The sequence below is a fragment of the Schistocerca gregaria genome, chromosome 8 (genome assembly GCF_023897955.1).
Source record: "Schistocerca gregaria isolate iqSchGreg1 chromosome 8, iqSchGreg1.2, whole genome shotgun sequence".
Lineage (NCBI taxonomy): Eukaryota > Metazoa > Arthropoda > Insecta > Orthoptera > Acrididae > Schistocerca > Schistocerca gregaria.
Genome location: NC_064927.1, coordinates 81,808,766 through 81,827,682, shown reverse-complemented (window position 1 = coordinate 81,827,682; position 18,917 = coordinate 81,808,766). Strand labels below are relative to the sequence as shown.

The following is an 18,917-nucleotide window of genomic DNA, read 5'->3' as shown; positions in this document are numbered from 1 at the left end:
TGCTCCCACAATTATAGTTGTGCTGTGCGTGCTGTAATATGATACTCAAACCCCACACGTCTCATGGGAAATTTAGTATGGACACTAAACATCTTCTTTTGTGTGCCCATACGTTATTATAATAATAGTAAAATCCAGACCGCTGACATCCTGTAAAAAGTGGGAGTATCACTATTTGCACGACTGTCACGGGAAAGCACAGATATCGAAAATTCTTTGTACAGTGTTTGCTGAAACAGCGTACAAACCACACAAAGAGCATTTTGTCCTGCTACCTATATGGATGGAATTATTTATTTCCTCACGTTGTCACGGATGCGGTGGCATAACCTAAACAACAGTAAAAGCTGTGGCTCATTCCAAATTCACCTAAATCGAAAAATGAAAAAAAAAACCCGCCTCCTTTCTCGAGTCTTACAGTAATGGCTATTGTTTCTGGGATGGATTGCACGTCTGTGTGGCTGATTTCATGGATCTTGGATCAGCAGTTACAGCCCACATCTGCGGCCTGCGAAACACTCAAGAGACCGAGATACGCTATCAAAAATTGACATAGCGGGAAACCATTGCTAGGGGTAGTCTCCTCCACAACACACTACCCATACTGTGATCAGTTACTCGTACAGGATTTCCGTTGGAAACCTTCGGCCACCAACCCTACATCTCGACATGCTGCACTTGAAACAATTATATGCCGGACAAAGCTTTAAAGATGATGCAACGAAGAAGGTACTTGTCAACTGTTTAACTTCCCTGAACAGAGTTTGGATAAGCTAATGCAACCACATGGAAACCATTTATAAGGAAATAATTACATGGAGAAGTGAATAGATTTGTGGGAAAACTAAAACCACCGTTACGCATTTTTTCTAACAAATGCATTTGTATATGACAGTACTGCCCATAATTTGCCAATACAGATTAGACACGAAGAGCCAAGAGTAGAAATTACACCAGTAGCATGCACTGCTTTTATCGTGATTGATAGAAATATTTTGCTGTTGTGATTAGTGTATAGGATGCACTGTAGGCTCCCCCAGCATCTGATGGTTCCAGTTTTTTCCTATTGCAGTATTCCATATCAGACATCAGGAAGTAATGATTGAGATTGCCACAGTAAGTGTGCTTCACTGTCATCAGGTCATTCTGCTAACACCATTATGATTTAAAGAAACATGTTTCTATTTCTTCCCTCCAAATGATTTCCTTCTGTAAATTATTGTATTTATACAGAAATGATCTGGCAGAAGGGCCTGTTTATACAGTGGTGCATGCACCTTTATGGCTGACACTTGACTGTAGTTTTTGCTATGTGTGGTTACTCATCTATTTGCAGTGGCGGTCTAAGCAACTGGCTGTTCCACGTCGCTCTGCCTACGGACACACGGCCCAAGGGCAGTGAGCCATCACAAGTACTATTGCGCATCTACGGGCAGACCCATGGCGAGCGCGCTCTTGAGGCACTCGTCACCGAGTCTGTGATATTCACATTGCTTTCGGAGCGCCGCTTGGGGCCCAAGCTGCACGGCATCTTCCCTGGAGGCCGCATTGAGGAATACATACCGGTGAGCTTCTGCCTCTCAATTGTGTTGAACCTTTGCCACACGTCTGAACAGAGTTCCACACCACTCTTCAAAAACAATTTCTATTGTTGGAGGCTGTGTTCTACATGGTGGTATATTCACACTGATCTCAGAAAAAAATGCAAAGATTGTTACCATTGTCTCTCTTCTGTGAGTGTAGAGCACAGACTAACCAGCTGGACATCAGCCTTATTACTGGCAATTCTATCAATACCATCACTAGTACCCAAATATTGTCTTCCTTAATAATCATTGTGATCATAGGTTAAGCACGTCTGATACTAACACAACTATTGCTTTATTGCTGCCATCACTGTTGAGTCAAAGTATTAAAACTGTACTTCCACATTATTTTTATCAGTGTTTTAGCTACCACTCACTCAATATCTAAAATATGTCCAAAGGATTGATATTCAAATAGACAATAGACTTTTGCACAGTTATTTGAAAAGATTTGTCATCCAAATTACTCTTGTAGTGCAAAGAGATTGTTGTCATGGTGACAGATACTGCTGCATTTTAGTGTTTAATTAGCTTTAGACATATAGGAATATTAAAGGCTATGTTACCACATTACTGAATATACTTCACTATCAGATGAGAGACTTTCATATTAGAATGTCTAATACCACAAGCTGCCTCTAACTGAATGCTGTGGAATTTTTGTGATTCTCAAATTTTGCCATTACCAATTTGGGACCATTGCACTAAACTGGCCACTAACCTCCATCTTACAGAATTGTGAATGTATATAAACTGTACATAGCAATTACTTTATTGTACCTCAAATTCAGTTGAGAAATGTAGAAAATTACAGACACACAGAATGGCTGGTCAGTACTTACATGACACAGAACTGAACTACTACCACTAGGCAATTGAAAAGTGATAAATCTATTCCCAACTTTTCACTTCATCTAAGCTTTCACAAAACCTGTTACTGAATAGGTTGACAGTTCTGTCATATTAAGACAATTAAATTAGCAGTGTATTATTAACATTGTATTATTTTGTGTCGCAGCAGTCGTGTTCTGCAAAACTTTAAGAGGATGTGGAATTGACATCTTTGCAATGTAAAATTGTATGTGACATAAGGTACCTCTTCTCAGAATCTATATTAGCTAGAGAGTTAATATTTTTACAGTTTATGCTCATATGTATCCTGGCAATGTTTAAACAATAATATTGTAATATCTTGTTCAGAGACTTGAATATTAATTTTATCCTATATGAGTTGCACTTTTCACAACAGTTCTTCATATTATTGCCTGTATTTTTTTTATTTTTGTTCTTTGCAAGTAATCAACGTAATAGTGTTTCAGTACATACACGTCCGCCCCCAGTAGTTGAGTGGTCAGTGTGACAGACTGTCAATCCTAAGGGACTGGGTGTTGTGTTGTCCTAATCATCATCATTTCATCCCCATCGACACGCAGGTCGCCGAAGTGGCGTCAAGTCGAAAGACCTGCACCTGGCGAACAGTCTACACGAAGGGAGGCCCTAGCCACATGACATTTCATTTCAGTACATACACATTAGCTGTCCAAGCACTCAAAGAAAATTTGATAGTTCTATTTTCAGTAAAAGATGAGAAATGGGAACCAACAGGAATTCCTAGTAGCTCAAGAATCTGTCATTTTGTGATGTTACCATGGTTAAATGATGGCACAGCATCATATCCACCAAAATGATGTGTGTTAATACCCATAAACATGGTTTTTCGGAGACAACGCCATGTTACACTGTTCACACTTTCATTAGGGTTCTGTGTTCTCCCATGAAGACATTTCTTCAGGAGGTTTATATTGGACAGATTCCTGAAGACTAGTTTAATTTCCTATGTTACAACTGCTTGTAAACTGTGGTAATGATTGTAATCTTATCTTGTTGTTTATCCCCTATTATATTTACACCAATTGTTCTGATCATCAGGATATAATCTGAGGCTAGGGTGCTCATTTGTAGAAGTAATGTGGAAAAACAGCACCCATACAGCTTTCCTCATTAGTATTTTGTTGGATTGCTAGTTCTGAATAAAGTCTATTCCAGCATCAGTCAACCTTCCTTTACCATCTAATTTTTTACCATCACTTAGCATTTTTCCTTTCACTGTCACATTCAGACGTCTAAATGTAGCTTCCAGTCTTTTCCGAATGTGCTCCATGTCTTGAACATTCTTTATCTCAACATTGTTTCCATATGGCTTGATTTCCATAACATGTTTGTTGGCTTTTGAATCACCATCCCCCAAATAATATAGAAAACATACATTATACCACTGAGAAGCATGATCACACAGTGTCTTTACTCCATAAACCTTAGTACCACCACTGTTACCTGGGTAATTTGCTCTACACTTATCACTATGTTCGTTATTCAGTTTATTAGTTCAGCGATAGTATTTTGGCACAATAGCCATATCAATCACCTTTCCAGGGGCAACACTTGTAGCTGTAACAACGCCATTGTTGGAAGTAAGACCCTACTTCTGCCGTGTACCATTGAAAGCTACTGCGGGCCCACAGGAATTTTCATTTTTTTTTAAATTGCTTCCTCTACAGCTTCCCACATACTTTTGTGGGCTACATCCTGAGCTGCAAAGCGTAATGCATAGTTGTACATGTCAGATTTTCAAGGGTCATTGAAACAATGTTTCCTATTGAGTGTAACCTGTTCTTCACGTTCTTCTACTAGTTCACACATTTTTGAACACTTTTCCACTAGCCATTGCCTTCTTCACACAAAAATGTTAATAAACACCAAAGTTAAAGGTATATGCAAACAGACAAGAGAGCATCTTTTCAAAGCTGGCAAACAGTGAAGCTGGGGATATGTCTCATAACACAAATTAATCACTGAAAACTAGCAGTCTTGGAATCACAATAAAAGACCGACAGACTTCCAGTTGAACATGACAGGGAGAAAAACTGAACACACTACTTTGGAAAGCCAGTAAATTAATATGATTAGGATTGTAGTACAACAAAGAGCGATACATAATATTAAAGAGGAAGTCCGTAGAATATTTTAAGACAAAAAATTGACTATTTTCACTGACAATATGATTCCATGTCCCCTTAAACATACCCTAGAAGTCACTTGATGAACTGATCCATTATTTTACTTAATAATGACGCTGCTCTGCAGTAATCGTTGTTATAAATCCACAGCTTTAAACGAGAACCATTTCTGTTCTATTGACAGAGTTGTAAGTAGTTACTGTTAGTCATTTAAAATACCATCACGATTTATTTGACACATGAGAGAAAGGATTAATTAGACCATAACCAGGATTTATAGTATAATACAGGAAAGCACTGTAGAAACCAAATAAATGCTTTCCTTTTAACAGAGAGCTGACTTTTTTAACATTCTATGTAAATACTAATCAAAATTCGAATGTCTTGCTAGGCACGGGCATTGAAAACCAGAGAGATGGCAGATACCAAATTGAGCCCACTGATAGCAGAGCGCATGGCTCAAATTCACAGGATGAATGTACCAATAAGCAAGGAACCACGCTGGCTTTGGGACACTATGGATAGGTAAGTTTATTGAGGTTTTTGTCTTAATATTACTTACATATGTTTTAAAATTAAATGAGAGGTTATCAGATTGGTTTTAAATAACTTTATGGGGAAGAAAAGTAGGCTCTTTGGACCAGACTACTAAAAGTACTGTTTCTCTGAGACAGTCTTTCCCCAGTCTTTATTTTGCAGTGACATCCTGAAAACACAGGGTGAGTCAGGAGGAAAGGTACATGCTTTTAGGGGTGATGGTATTAGTGATTCTGAACAATACACTTCATAGGACATATGACCTATTCTGAATGGTTTCCAAGATAAAACACACTTAATATCACTTTTATACATTTTTCTTGAATAACTCGAAAACTGCACCCGTCAGCAAAACAAGTTACAGTACAAAATTAAACTGTATTAAATTTCCTACAAAAAAGGCCCTATTCATTTTTTCCTCTATAAATAATGGTCTGTGCGAAGAGAGAGCATGAAAATGTTGGAAAAACTCGCTCAACACACATGCACTGTAGCTTACATAGTTTTTGTAGGCCAATTTGAGGTAGTTCCCCAACTTGATAGATCACAAGTGTCCCGTATCAAACTGTTTGTCTCTACTTGTCACCTCAATATGCTACGTCAAAATGGCATACAAAAACTATGTATGCTACAGCGCATTGCGTGTTGAAAGAGTTTTTCAATTTTGTCACACTCTCTTCACACAAACCATTAGCTCTAGAGAAAAAAAATGAATAGCACCTTTTTTGTAGGAAACTTAATATAGTTTAATTTTGTACTAGACAAGTTTTTTCTGGACGGTACAGTTTGAGTTATTAAAGAAAAACATACAAAAGTGATATTACATGTGTTCTATCTTGGAAACTATTTGGAACAGGGCATACGTCCATATGAAGTTTTTTTGTTCAGAATCACTAATAATATTACCCTTCAAAACATGTATCTTTCCTCCTGACTCACCCTGTACGTATTATGGATATTTGTAGCACTTTGAAAATTTTTATCTAGGCCTTCTTAATAATTCTTGCATTGATATACTTGGAGGGTGCTATTGTTACAGAGTATACATCTGTTACAGGTGGACACAGAGTGCAGAGGCAATTTTGGTGGAGGTTGAAGGTGCTCAACCTGAGGTTCTTTCCTACATCAAGAAAATCCAAAAGTACAACCTAGGATCTGAAGTCAAGTGGTTGATGTAAGTCCACATTCACATCTCAATTTTTTTTTAATTGCCATCAGTAGGATGTAGACAGTGAAGTTAGGAGTGTGTTTCTATATTTGTTCTTAAATAACCATTGCAGTTCTTTAACAATGATAAATTTTTGTCTAAAGCAAACATCATATGGTGGTTAAAATATTTCACTGTTTACAGTAAGTGAGAGAAAAGACTGTGCACATGTGGTTTTTAACACAAAGAAAAAATTTACATTTTGTATTGAGATTTGTAAAGCATCTGAGTGAACTACACATTGCGATACTAGTGGAAGGTTGTTCACATAAAGCTGCTGCAGTGATAACTGACCAGAGTATGAGAGCTGTCACACTTCTACACTCCTAGAAATGGAAAAAAGAACACATTGACACCGGTGTGTCAGACCCACCATACTTGCTCCGGACACTGCGAGAGGGCTGTACAAGCAATGATCACACGCACGGCACAGCAGACACACAAGGAACCGCGGTGTTGGCCGTCGAATGGCGCTAGCTGCGCAGCATTTGTGCACCGCCGCCGTCAGTGTCAGCCAGTTTGCCGTGGCATACGGAGCTCCATCGCAGTCTTTAACACTGGTAGCATGCCGCGACAGCGTGGACGTGAACCGTATGTGCAGTTGACGGACTTTGAGCGAGGGCGTATAGTGGGCATGCGGGAGGCCGGGTGGACGTACCGCCGAATTGCTCAACACGTGGGGCGTGAGGTCTCCACAGTACATCGATGTTGTCGCCAGTGGTCGGCGGAAGGTGCACGTGCCCGTCGACCTGGGACCGGACCGCAGCGACGCACGGATGCACGCCAAGACCGTAGGATCCTACGCAGTGCCGTAGGGGACCGCACCGCCACTTCCCAGCAAATTAGGGACACTGTTGCTCCTGGGGTATCGGCGAGGACCATTCGCAACCGTCTCCATGAAGCTGGGCTACGGTCCCGCACACCGTTAGGCCGTCTTCCGCTCACGCCCCAACATCGTGCAGCCCGCCTCCAGTGGTGTCGCGACAGGTGTGAATGGAGGGACGAATGGAGACGTGTCGTCTTCAGCGATGAGAGTCGCTTCTGCCTTGGTGCCAATGATGGTCGTATGCGTGTTTGGCGCCGTGCAGATGAGCGCCACAATCAGGACTGCATACGACCGAGGCACACAGGGCCAACACCCGGCATCATGGGGTGGGGAGCGATCTCCTACACTGGCCGTACACCTCTGGTGATCGTCGAGTGGACACTGAATAGTGCACGGTACATCCAAACCGTCATCAAACCCATCGTTCTACCATTCCTAGACCGGCAAGGGAACTTGCTGTTCCAACAGGACAATGCACGTCCGCATGTATCCCGTGCCACCCAACGTGCTCTAGAAGGTGTAAGTCAACTACCCTGGCCAGCAAGATTTCCGGATCTGTCCCCCATTGAGCATGTTTGGGACTGGATGAAGCGTCGTCTCACGCGGTCTGCATGTCCAGCACGAACGCTGGTCCAACTGAGGCGCCAGGTGGAAATGGCATGGCAAGCCTTTCCACAGGACTACATCCAGCATCTCTACGATCGTCTCCATGGGAGAATAGCAGCCTGCATTGCTGCGAAAGGTGGATATACACTGTGCTAGTGCCGACATTGTGCATGCTCTGTTGCCTGTGTCTATGTGCCTGTGGTTCTGTCAATGTGATCATGTAATGTATCTGACCCCAGGAATGTGTCAATAAAGTTTCCCCTTCCTGGGACAATGAATTCACGGTGTTCTTATTTCAATTTCCAGGTGTGTATTTAGTCATCATTGTTGTATTGCTCTGCTACTCAACTTCTGATTCATTTTTGCTGTGGGCTTTGGTTTTTTGTGGTGATTTTTTAAACAATACTCAAAAGAATGTCTGCAGCTAACAGTGCACTCAGTCCCTCATTGGAAAGCTGTGTTGCATTGCCCATATTGGATAGTGGTGAACTGTGATTAGTGGATCCTTTCTGAGTCTGTCAGTGACTCTTTTATCTACGTACCCTTATTGTCACACAATGTTTGACCCTGGAGGCAAGATGACATTCTTTTCGATGACCACTATTGAGAAAATTTAGAGGACTGTCATTTGAAGCTGACTGCTGAACGATTCTACTACTGCCAACAGACATTGTGCGCAAAGACTACAAAGATAGATACAAGAAATTAGGACTTGTATGAAAGCATATAGACAGTTGTTTTTCCCTCGCTCTATTTGCGAGTGGAACAGGGGAGGGAATGACTGTTAGTGGTACATGGTACCCTCTGCCACACACCGTATGGTGGCTTGTGGAGTATCTATGTAGTTGTAGATGTAGATGAAGGAAAGAGCTGTGTACAGCATTTGTTAAACTGAACCTTCTACATTCTAAATTGTATCCTCTGTCAGTGTAGAAATTTATTACTGATGCCATATGCACAGATGAATCCTAATTCTGTCCTCTGATAGGAGCATGTGAAATAAATTACATCAGTCCAGTGGTTGCCATGTGGTATTATTAAACTTTTGTTGTATTAGTATATTGTTACATTACATCCTGGATTTTCCATTGTTTATTATATAAGTACTTTGTTTTGCTTGTATAAATTGTTGATTAGGTGTGTGACAACTTGACACAACACAGCACAAAACAAATGGACAATTGTACAGTAACATAAAAGCTGTAAAGGTTGTGTTTTGATTGTAGTAAGTGTTGCTTTTAAAAACTGAGCATCCGATTTTGAAATTTTCCACATTGTGTTTCTGTAGGGAGCAGACTATTCTGCGAAAGCTTCTGCATATTGGTTGCCTTTGACATGTAAAGTAGTACCATTCTTATAAAGGGAAAATGGAGATAAGAAGCTAATGTCTGCCTGTTGTAATTGTTTTATCAAGTGCCTCTTACTTGAACATGACCTGCAACTGTGTTATTTCCTGTGTGCAGGTCTTTCCTGAAGAAGCTGCAGTCTCCAGTAGTATTCTGCCATAATGACATGCAGGAAGGCAATATTCTGTTGTACAACCACAACCTCACTGACCAACAGGCTCTCAGCACACCACGTCTGGTGCTGATAGATTTCGAGTACTGCTCATACAACTACCGCGGTTTTGATTTGGCTAACCACTTCATTGAATGGGTGTATGATTATACATATCCTACTCATCCATTCTTTTCAGTCAATTACAGCCACTATCCCAGCCCAGAGCAGCAGGTAAGTAATTCTGGCATGTGTAAATAGTTTGGTGTCTGGGCATACGGCAAAATGTTAAAATGCATTCCACACTGCCTACAGCAACATGTTGGTGGTTTTTAATACGCTGAAGTTAATTTATATTAGGGCCAAGGTCTCCCTCTTGAGTAGTAATATAAATGTGGAATATGAGTGTGCATTGTAACACAAAGTGCCAAAACCGTATTATAATACAATGAATGGAACCTACACTCATGAGTTACACAGATGTAAAATTTGCTTCTACGATGAGTGGCACTGCAAATTGTTTTAGACGGTCAGAGAAGCAGAGTCTCCAAAATTTATATGTTCTGGAATTTCTTATATTGCAAGCTGATTAAACGTTCACTTAACGTTCCACAAAGTAAAATTTGTGATAAATATAGGAAAATTGGAAATTTGTGGTAAGGTCTGTATGGGACCAAACTGCTGAAGCCATCAGTCCCTAAGCTTACACACTATTTACTCTAACTTAAACTAACTTATTCTAAGGATGACATACACACCCATGCCCGAGGGAGGACTCGAGCCTCTGACGGGGGCAGCCGTGGGGAGATAAAACTAGGACTAAGACATATGTCGGGAGTAATAGAGAGAGCTGTCTGTTAGATCTTTACTAGTGTTCATTTTTATTGAGATAGTTGTCTTAATATAGCACTGCTGAAAATACTATTTTCTATTTACTTTGAAAGACTTTCATGGCCTTTTGATGCCTGGATTTCACGTAGTACCATTGGCAATAGAGTTCAGTGCCTATAAAATAGCTGCTAAAATAGAACATTGATATCTAATGCTATACTGCTGTAACTCTATCAAATACTGAATTTCCATCAGTTAATACCAAAGGAAGGATAGAATAATAAAATGCAGACATATTTCTAGCATCAGTGAATCCATTCCCACACTGATGTTGGCAACAACAATAATAATTGACAACATAGACACTATTCAGAATGGAGATAAGTCTCTCCAGAAATTGTTTTGATTATGAATGTATCTGCCAGAAATAGTGGCATATTTTATCAAGATTTGTGTTCAGTGTGAACTAACTTCAGCTACCAGTTCTTAACCTATGGCAACTTATTGGATATTGTGGCGTAAAAATGTGGTTGGACTGTCACACTGAGTAGATTGCTCATTGTCAGAGCTTTCATAGTAAGGTCTTCAGCTAAATCTGTTTAGTTTGTTACGACATTTCTGCATGTTACATCCAGTACGATAACATGGCACTGTCTGTTGCACATTCAAACATTTCCATGACCTGAATGCTCTAACTTGATAAATATTTTAAGGCCATGAAGAAACCAGTCTAGTGTAGAAATGACTTTTCTTTCGTGTCAGAACAATGTTACCCACTTTTCTTTATTACTTTACAAGATTATTAACAAAAGGAAATGAATTTCCTATGTGAGTCCATGACCACTGTGAATGTTCTGCGAATAAAACCACCGGGATCACTATTAAAATTTTCTTTATTTATAACAAGTAAATAAATACTTTAAAAAGATTCTTATAATAAGTAAAGAAACTTTAATAGTGGTATATATGCTTTTATTTGTGAAACACTTACTAAACTAAGTCACTTATGTTTCTATATGATTACCTTGTAAACAGCATTGTGGACCATACATTGACAATGCATTTGAAATGGAGAACATTTCAGGAACATTTTCTGTTTATTTGTGGAATGCATGTTCTATACAGCACACGTTTTGTTAAAATTCATAATTCATATTTTGTTCATATAATTATTATAATTGTGCCTAATTCCATGCCAGCTTTTTTGTTTTAGTTCATCCTGAGTTGTTTTCTTTATTTACTTCGCTAGCATATGACTAATGTAAATCAGAGCCATTGCAACATGATCATTCATTTACTTTCACATGATATGGATTCATTTCAGCCTGAAGGAACATGCCTATGTTGCCTCCAGCCATGTTCTAATTTGAGTGAAATAATGTGCAAATAAGAGAAGATTTTTTAACCATAACTACATTATCACTGCAGAAAATTTTGTATCATGTATTTCACAGAAAAAGCAGATTTAACTTTACTCCTCTTCAAAGGATGGTGATTACTGTTGATTATTGGCTGGGGGATTATATATTCAGAGTGAAACACGAAGACTAACAATAGATTTATCTGTCTGGATACTATAAAGCAGTAGAATATGTTAATTTATTTTAAATAATAGAGAAGGGGATAAACAAATTTAATAACATATTTATATCACTTAGAGCTGACTACTATGTAGATATGTTGATAATTAGACGCTTGATATTGTAAAAATGCAAATTAAATTTCATTGTCACATACGAATTCATAATACATAGAAACTTCAGATGCTTAGTACTATATAACAAGCATCATAAATTCAGTTTTATCAATCAAATCTGAATCTTCATTCACACAGAAGTCAGCTCATAATTTTTCTGCCTTAAGTTATACTCAGTGTAACTTTCAGATAATCAAAAAGTATATTCAGGTAAGAACTTTTAACTTACTTACAATAATTAGAGATGGGAATATCACACATTAAATGAAAAACGAAGAAACTAGACTTGCTCAAGAGTTATTTTTGCCAATAGATTAATGTAATGCAAGGAAAAAGAAATGCATTATAGATTGCATTAATTAATGAAAGTAAATACTTATGTAGAAAGATTATGTATTAACAAAATTGTTGCTCTCATGCTGCATAATGATGTTTTTGTCATTGCTTAAAATCAATATTTGGTGTAATGGACAGTGGATACACAAAAACAGAACTGTGCTCATTTCACAGGAATTGATGTACATGGTGATCATTAAAGTGCTGCTGCAGGACTGTGCAGGGACAAGGTGGAGAGGGCAGTCAAGAGGTTAAACAATGTGTGTGTGTGTGTGTGTGTGTGTGTGTGTGTGGGGGGGGGGGGGGGGGAGAGAGAGAGAGAGAGAGAGAGAGAGAGAGAGAGAGAGAGAGAGAGAGAGAGAGAGAGAGCGGGGGGAGGGAGAATAGCAGAAAAGAAGTAAAAAGACTGGGTTTGTTGGTGGAATAGAGGGCTGCGGACTGGGTAGTTCTGGAATGGAAACAGGGCAGGGGTTGGGTGGGTGAAGACAATGACCAATAAAGTGGGAGGACAGAGTTCCCACCTGTGCAGTTCAGAAAAGCTGGTGTTAGTGGGAACGATCCAGATGGCACAGGCTGCGAAGCAGTCATTGCAATGAAGAATGTTATGTTGGGTGGTTTGCTCACCCAGTAGGGTGGTCTACTTGTTTTTTTGCCACAGTTTGTCAGTGGCCATACAGGCGGATCAAGCGGACGGACAGCTTGTTGGTTGTCATGTGAATGTGGATGCAGCACAGTGGTTGCAGTTTAGCTTGTAGATCACATGACTGGTTTCACAGGTAGCCCTGCCTTTGATGAGATAGGTGATGTTTGTGACCGGGCTGGAGTAGGTGGTGGTGGTGGTAATATGTATGGGGCAGGTCTTGCATCTAGGAATATTACAGGGATATGAGCTATGAGGCAAGTGTTTGGAAGCAGGGGTTGTGTAGGGATGGATGAAGATACTGTGTAGAGGTTCAGTGGGTGGCAGAATGCCACTGTGTGTGTGGGGGCCGGGGGGGGTAGCGGAAGGGATATTTCTCATTTCAGAGCATGATGAGAGGTAGTCGAAACCCTGGTGCAGAATGTAATTCAGTTGCTCCAGTCCTGTGTGGTACTGAGTCACAAGGGGAATGCTCCTCTGTGGTGGGACTTAGGGAGATGGTGGGTGACTGGAAAGATAAGGCACAGAGATCTGTTTTTGTACTTGTACAATGTCTGTAAAGGTCTCAGTGAGGCCGTCAGTGAATTTTAGAGATGTCACTCGCCACTGCATCTGCATGGCCACGGGTGGCTAGGCTGAATGGAAGGGACTTCTTGGTATCAAATGGGTGGCTGTCAAGGTAAGGGGTATTGCTGGTGGTTGGTAGGTTTGATATGGGCAGAGGTACTAATGTAGCCATCTTTGAGGTTAAGGTCAACATCAAGGAAGGTGGCTTGTTTGGTTCAGTAGGACAAGGTGAAGCAAATGGGGGAGAAGGTGTTGAGGTTCTGGAGAAGTTAGATAGAGTGTCCTCACTCTCAATCCAAATCACAAAGACGTCATCAGTGAATCTGAACCAGGTGAGGGGCTTAGGATTCCGGGTGTTTAGGAAGGATTCCTCGAGAAGGCCATAAATATATTATTGCCATGTGAGTGCCCATAGCCAACCTCAGATTTGTAGGTAATGCCTTCAAAAGAGAAGTAATTGTGGGTGAGGATATAGTTTGTCATCGGGGGGTGGGGGGGTGGGGGGGAGGTGGCATTAATAGTGACCAGCAGGGCACCGAGTGGTGAAGTAACAGGAACTGTGGAGAATCGGTGGAGGAAATAGTTTATATCTTTTAAATAGGATAGAAGGTTGCAGGTAATACGTGAAGATGTCGTGTCCATGGGAGCAGAAATCCTCTCATTGGGGCACAGTAACTGGCCACAATGGGGTGTCCTATGTGGTTGGGTTCTATGGACTTTTCAGGAAGTATATAGAAGGTAATAGTGCAGGAAGGTGGGGTTGAGGGGGGGGGGGGGGGAAGAGAGAGAGAGAGAGAGAGAGAGAGAGAGAGAGAGAGAGAGAGAGAGAGAGATTGATTCCCAGGAGAGGTTCTGGGATGGGCCTAAGGATTTGAGGAGAGACTGGAGATCCTGCTGTATTCCTGTAAAGGAGTCACTGTGGCAGGGTTTGTAGGTGGGTAAATCTGACAGCTGGCACAGTCCTTCAGCCAAGTAATCTTTGCAATTCAAGATGACAGTGCTGGAGCCTTTGTCAACAGGTAGCATTATAAGTTCGCGAACAGTTTTTAGCTGGTGGATTGCAGATCTTTCTGTGGATGTGAGGTTAGTTTGCATCTTGAGAGCTTTGTGTAAGGAATTTATAATTTATGTATTAAACAAATGTGAGTGCAATCAGTAACTTAAGTCATTAATATGTAACATCACTTAGTCAAAAATCTAGGAGTTACATCATATGCAGTTTCCAGACACATGATTTTGCTGTGAGAGGCCTACAACAAAATTTTCACGTTTTCCTGATTTGATCATATTGTATGTTTTCTTTTATAGTTTTATTAATCATAAAGTACTTGTTCCAGCATTAACTGCTGATCTCTACATCTACATCTCTCATACCTTAGCCACTCTATCTAAATCAATGGCTGCTGAAGTTACAACCAACCTGCTTTCCAGAGATGGGAAAGAACTTTGCTTCAAGTGTGAGTTCCACCACACTGAGTATGAGACTATGATTTAATATGAACCAAAACAAATTACAACCACCACCCCTGCTGTTGCTGCAGCTACTACTACTACTACTACTACTACTACTACTACTACTACTACTACTAACAACTCGATGCACCTTTTGTATGATCAGTACATGAAGTAAGACAAGTGCTATCAAGATCTTAATGTGTTGTCATTTTTGCAGCATGAGAACATTAATTGGAGAACCTGAAATTTGAAAAGAATGTGCATTACAAATCTATTGGTAAATATGAATCGTCATGACTTGTTGTCTTTACTGTTCAGTCAGAATTTTTTTTGAATGAAACAGTTCCATCATCAACCAGTGCACAGCAAGAGGGAAACAACCATTAATCATGTTTCTTCCAGGCTTGTGTAGACTGGGCAGCAATCTCTTGTTTAATGGCTGAGAATCGATGATCCAAGACACCTGTCTTGATTCGTCTTGTGGTATTTTTGTGTTCTTCCATTTCCCAGTTGGGTGTTCGCTGAGTGAATCGACTGAGCGACTGACCCTGCTGTTGTCCCACCTTCTTGAGACTGCAGCAGAGCGACCATCAACTGGCCAGAACAGTAAAATTATGAGAACATTATAACAAATTAAAGTGGAGTATCTGAACCGGGTTGCGGACCTCATGTTCTGGAAAATAGCACACTTCTCACAGGTTTATTTTCATGACAGGGATTCCCATATAATTATTACATAGTGCTTTCATTCTTGCTTCATAATTAAACATTTTCATGTAGCTGTGGAAAAAAAAACTCTTGTGCTGTGTGTACGTGTTTCATAAAGCTTTAATTAAGACACTCCTCTGCTATTGACGTATGTGTGTTTCTCACTCTCTCTCAAAGTGCAGTTTACTGCAGACATCATTTACTGCCACTTACGAGCATTCCATCTAAAACTGTGCAAGTGTTCACCACATTTCACAAAGTTCAGTATAATTCACAATGAAATTTATTTTACAAACCAATTTTTCTGATCCATGTTAGCAGACATTTTGCGGGAAACCTCCAGTGCTTAGATTTTTATCATATAAGAAGGGGGACAGGCAAAACCTTTCTGTTTTTATTTAGAATTTGCTTTTGTTTGCAAGAAAACAACATATTATAATGTTCAGTCACGTGTTATGGTGTACCAAAATTCAATAAAGATTTTTTAAAATACACATAGCATTATTTGTTTGGGCTCAAATTGTGAATACACATCTTTAATTAATGCTGCATGGATCACAGAAAAATGTATTATTTTATACAAAATACTTTTTGCTATGTATCATATTTTTCTTCCACTATTCATATTCTCAAAAAAACCCCATGAGAAAACTGACATTGTTTCCAAAAGGTACACATTTCTAAACAACACTGCATTTGTTTCAGGCTAGCACTGCCTATCTCACATTATTCATTTTCTTTTGAATCCTCTACTTGTTCTGTATCAATATTCACTTGCACTGGAACATTCACATTATCTTTTTACTACAAAACCAGTCACTCATTTTAAACTTTCTACGGATAAAAATTAAAAAAAGAAACTGTCAATTGATTTGCTTTTTATGTTCATTTCCTGCCATCAGATTATGTGCTGATTTAATGTACTGTACATTACAGATAACACTGACACTATCATGATGTATGGTGTATTCCTATTAATTTATTGTTTTATATATTGCTAAGGCTTAACCAACTCTCTCTCCACTAATGGGAGCATATAGCACAAATATTAAAGAAGTAAAATTCGATGTGCATAGCATCCTACATTAACATTTTTCTTCCTATATGCGAGTTTTACAAAATAGAATCAACAATAATAATTTGTTTTTCAAAGAATCATCATGAGCATGTTGATATGACTCGTGATAAGAGAGAATTATATTTGTAATTTTGGAATTCAGTTAATATTTTAAAGATGCCTACAATGGTACAGTATGCAAAACATATATTATTCATTCCAAGGATATGGAACTTGTATGGATGTGTGAAAAATGTAGGATGTTGTGCAGTGTGTCTGGTACTGACCTTTTCCTCACAAAAATATCATAATTAGTTTCATTTTTTATTCACATCTGGAATTTAAATTTAAACTTGATGGTTCTCCTTATGTTAAAATTCTGAAACAAACAGTCGAGAACATTATTGGCTAGTCTGATTACCATCAGTTTGTCATTTTGAACCAGACCTTTTTAGTTAACAGCCATTGTTTGATTGGTGCAACAAATAATTTACTGTAATTAATTAGAATCCAGCACAAAAGAATAAAATTGTTAAAATTACAGTTCACACTGTAGGAAAAATATTACTGACAATATTTTGGTTTCTGCACTGATCCTCCAACAAATACATTCCTAGTATTATAAGAAATATTTTTTTTTCCTATAGTGAATTTCACAGTCACTAAACAATGATTTTGTGCTAAACATCTATATTTGTTATGGAGGAATAGCAGCTGAAGTTGAACATTGATAAACCTAACCAATAACTACTTTAAAGAAAAACACTTATAAATCTGGAAAATTGTGCAGACCTCTTTGAAGTTTACATTACATAATTTTATAGTTAAGAATGGCACCTAATTAAAGTAGTTCATATTGTTCAATAATTTATGTAAAGGACAATTACTTCACACATTTAGTGCACCAGTCTCTTATAAAATACAAACCAACTCACTGTTAATTCAAATTCAGTCATTGTGCATTTTTATTGCAAACAGACTTGACACAGAGAAAACACACACTTTCTTCCTTTCTCATTTTTAAAGTCTTGGAGACATAGTTATTTGACATGGTCTGTTCTGTTCCCGTGCAGCTGGTCTTCGCAAGGTCTTACCTGAAGACTTTCCATCAGAAACAACCAACAACTGAAGAGGAAACAGTACTGTTGAAGGAAGTGCAAGCCTTCACTCTTGCTTCACATCTTTTCTGGGGACTATGGGCTGTTGTCAATGCCAAACTGTCACAGATCCCATTTGGTTACTGGGTATGTTCTCATACTTTTTTTACAGGTTATTTGACATTTCCAAATCCATTAAAAATTTAATCCTGTCTCCTATTAAACAGGATATTTATGCATTCTCAAATTTTTAGATTGCAGACAGTCATAAATAATGAACTGTTGAATCATTGTGTATAGTTAAGTTCTGTGTTTACAAGGAGGAATGTCTTTAAATGTTAAGTTGATGGTGACAATATAGAGAGATATCAGACCTGTAGAAATTAGGTGGAGGCTAAAGAAATTCACAAAGATAAGTAGACTTCAAGAAGTTCAAAGCCATCTTGTAGAAATTTGCTCTCATTTAACTTTCTGGTTTAAAATATAACAATGTGGTGTCAGGCATCCATACGTGGTATTGGCCTGAGCATGGCTGACTCCCCTGCTGGACCCACAGTACTGTGTACTTGAACCCTCCCTCCCCAGGGACTTACAGTTCTTTAGTGAGTTCATGTGTAGCACACAGAGAGACCTGAACTATTGCAGCCCATTCTTCCTTGATGGGCAGCATTTCCTTCCCCGCACCATGATGTTCTTACTTTTGTCAACCTGACTATCCACTTCGTTTCCTTATCCCTTGCAGTTTTGTTGCCCCTTACCAAACATATTTGGTCACCCTTTGGGGTCTGACATCCAAATCTAAATTTTCTCTTTGTAGTGTGAGCAATTTGGGGAAGAACTCCCTCTCTAGCCTTTATGGCATGCATACCTCTGCCCCTCCTACCCTGCCAAAACTCCTTTCCACCTCAATAGGTCACCAGCACACGTGGCCAGTTTGTGTGGTAGAGCCGTTATGTAACCACTGACTGAGCCCACTGATATCACAGGGATCACACTTCTGATACCTGAGCTGTTGTATCCTCATGTATGTCTATGGTAGGTCCCTTGTCATTCTGGAGCATTGGAACTCCCGGCAATGGCCACCGTACCAGATGGCGCCCATGGGTGGAGCCCCTGATCAAAGTGGATGGTATTAGCGTATTTACTCGAATCTAAGCCGCACTTTTTTTCCACTTTTTGTAATCCAAAAAACCACCTGCGGCTTAGAATCGAGTGCAAAGCAAGCGTAAGTTCTGAAAAATGTTGTTAGGTGCT

General features: G+C 39.4%; 1 protein-coding gene across 8 annotated transcripts in view; it reads left to right on the top strand.

The window, feature by feature from the left end:
• LOC126284880 (choline/ethanolamine kinase) overlaps nucleotides 1–18,917 on the top strand; it is a 213,741-nt gene that overhangs the window by 179,375 nt on the left and 15,449 nt on the right. For 6 of the 8 annotated variants that reach the window (XM_049984129.1, XM_049984127.1, XM_049984126.1 and 3 more), the window contains exons 3-7: nucleotides 1,337–1,565; nucleotides 4,995–5,128; nucleotides 6,198–6,314; nucleotides 9,243–9,510; nucleotides 17,640–17,810. In XM_049984129.1, coding sequence (XP_049840086.1) covers nucleotides 1,337–1,565; nucleotides 4,995–5,128; nucleotides 6,198–6,314; nucleotides 9,243–9,510; nucleotides 17,640–17,810 — 919 coding nt within the window. Of the gene's footprint in view, nucleotides 1–1,336; nucleotides 1,566–4,994; nucleotides 5,129–6,197; nucleotides 6,315–9,242; nucleotides 9,511–15,311; nucleotides 15,500–17,639; nucleotides 17,811–18,917 lie in introns of those variants that run through there. The other 2 variants (XM_049984132.1, XM_049984131.1) reach the window with 2 other exon arrangements.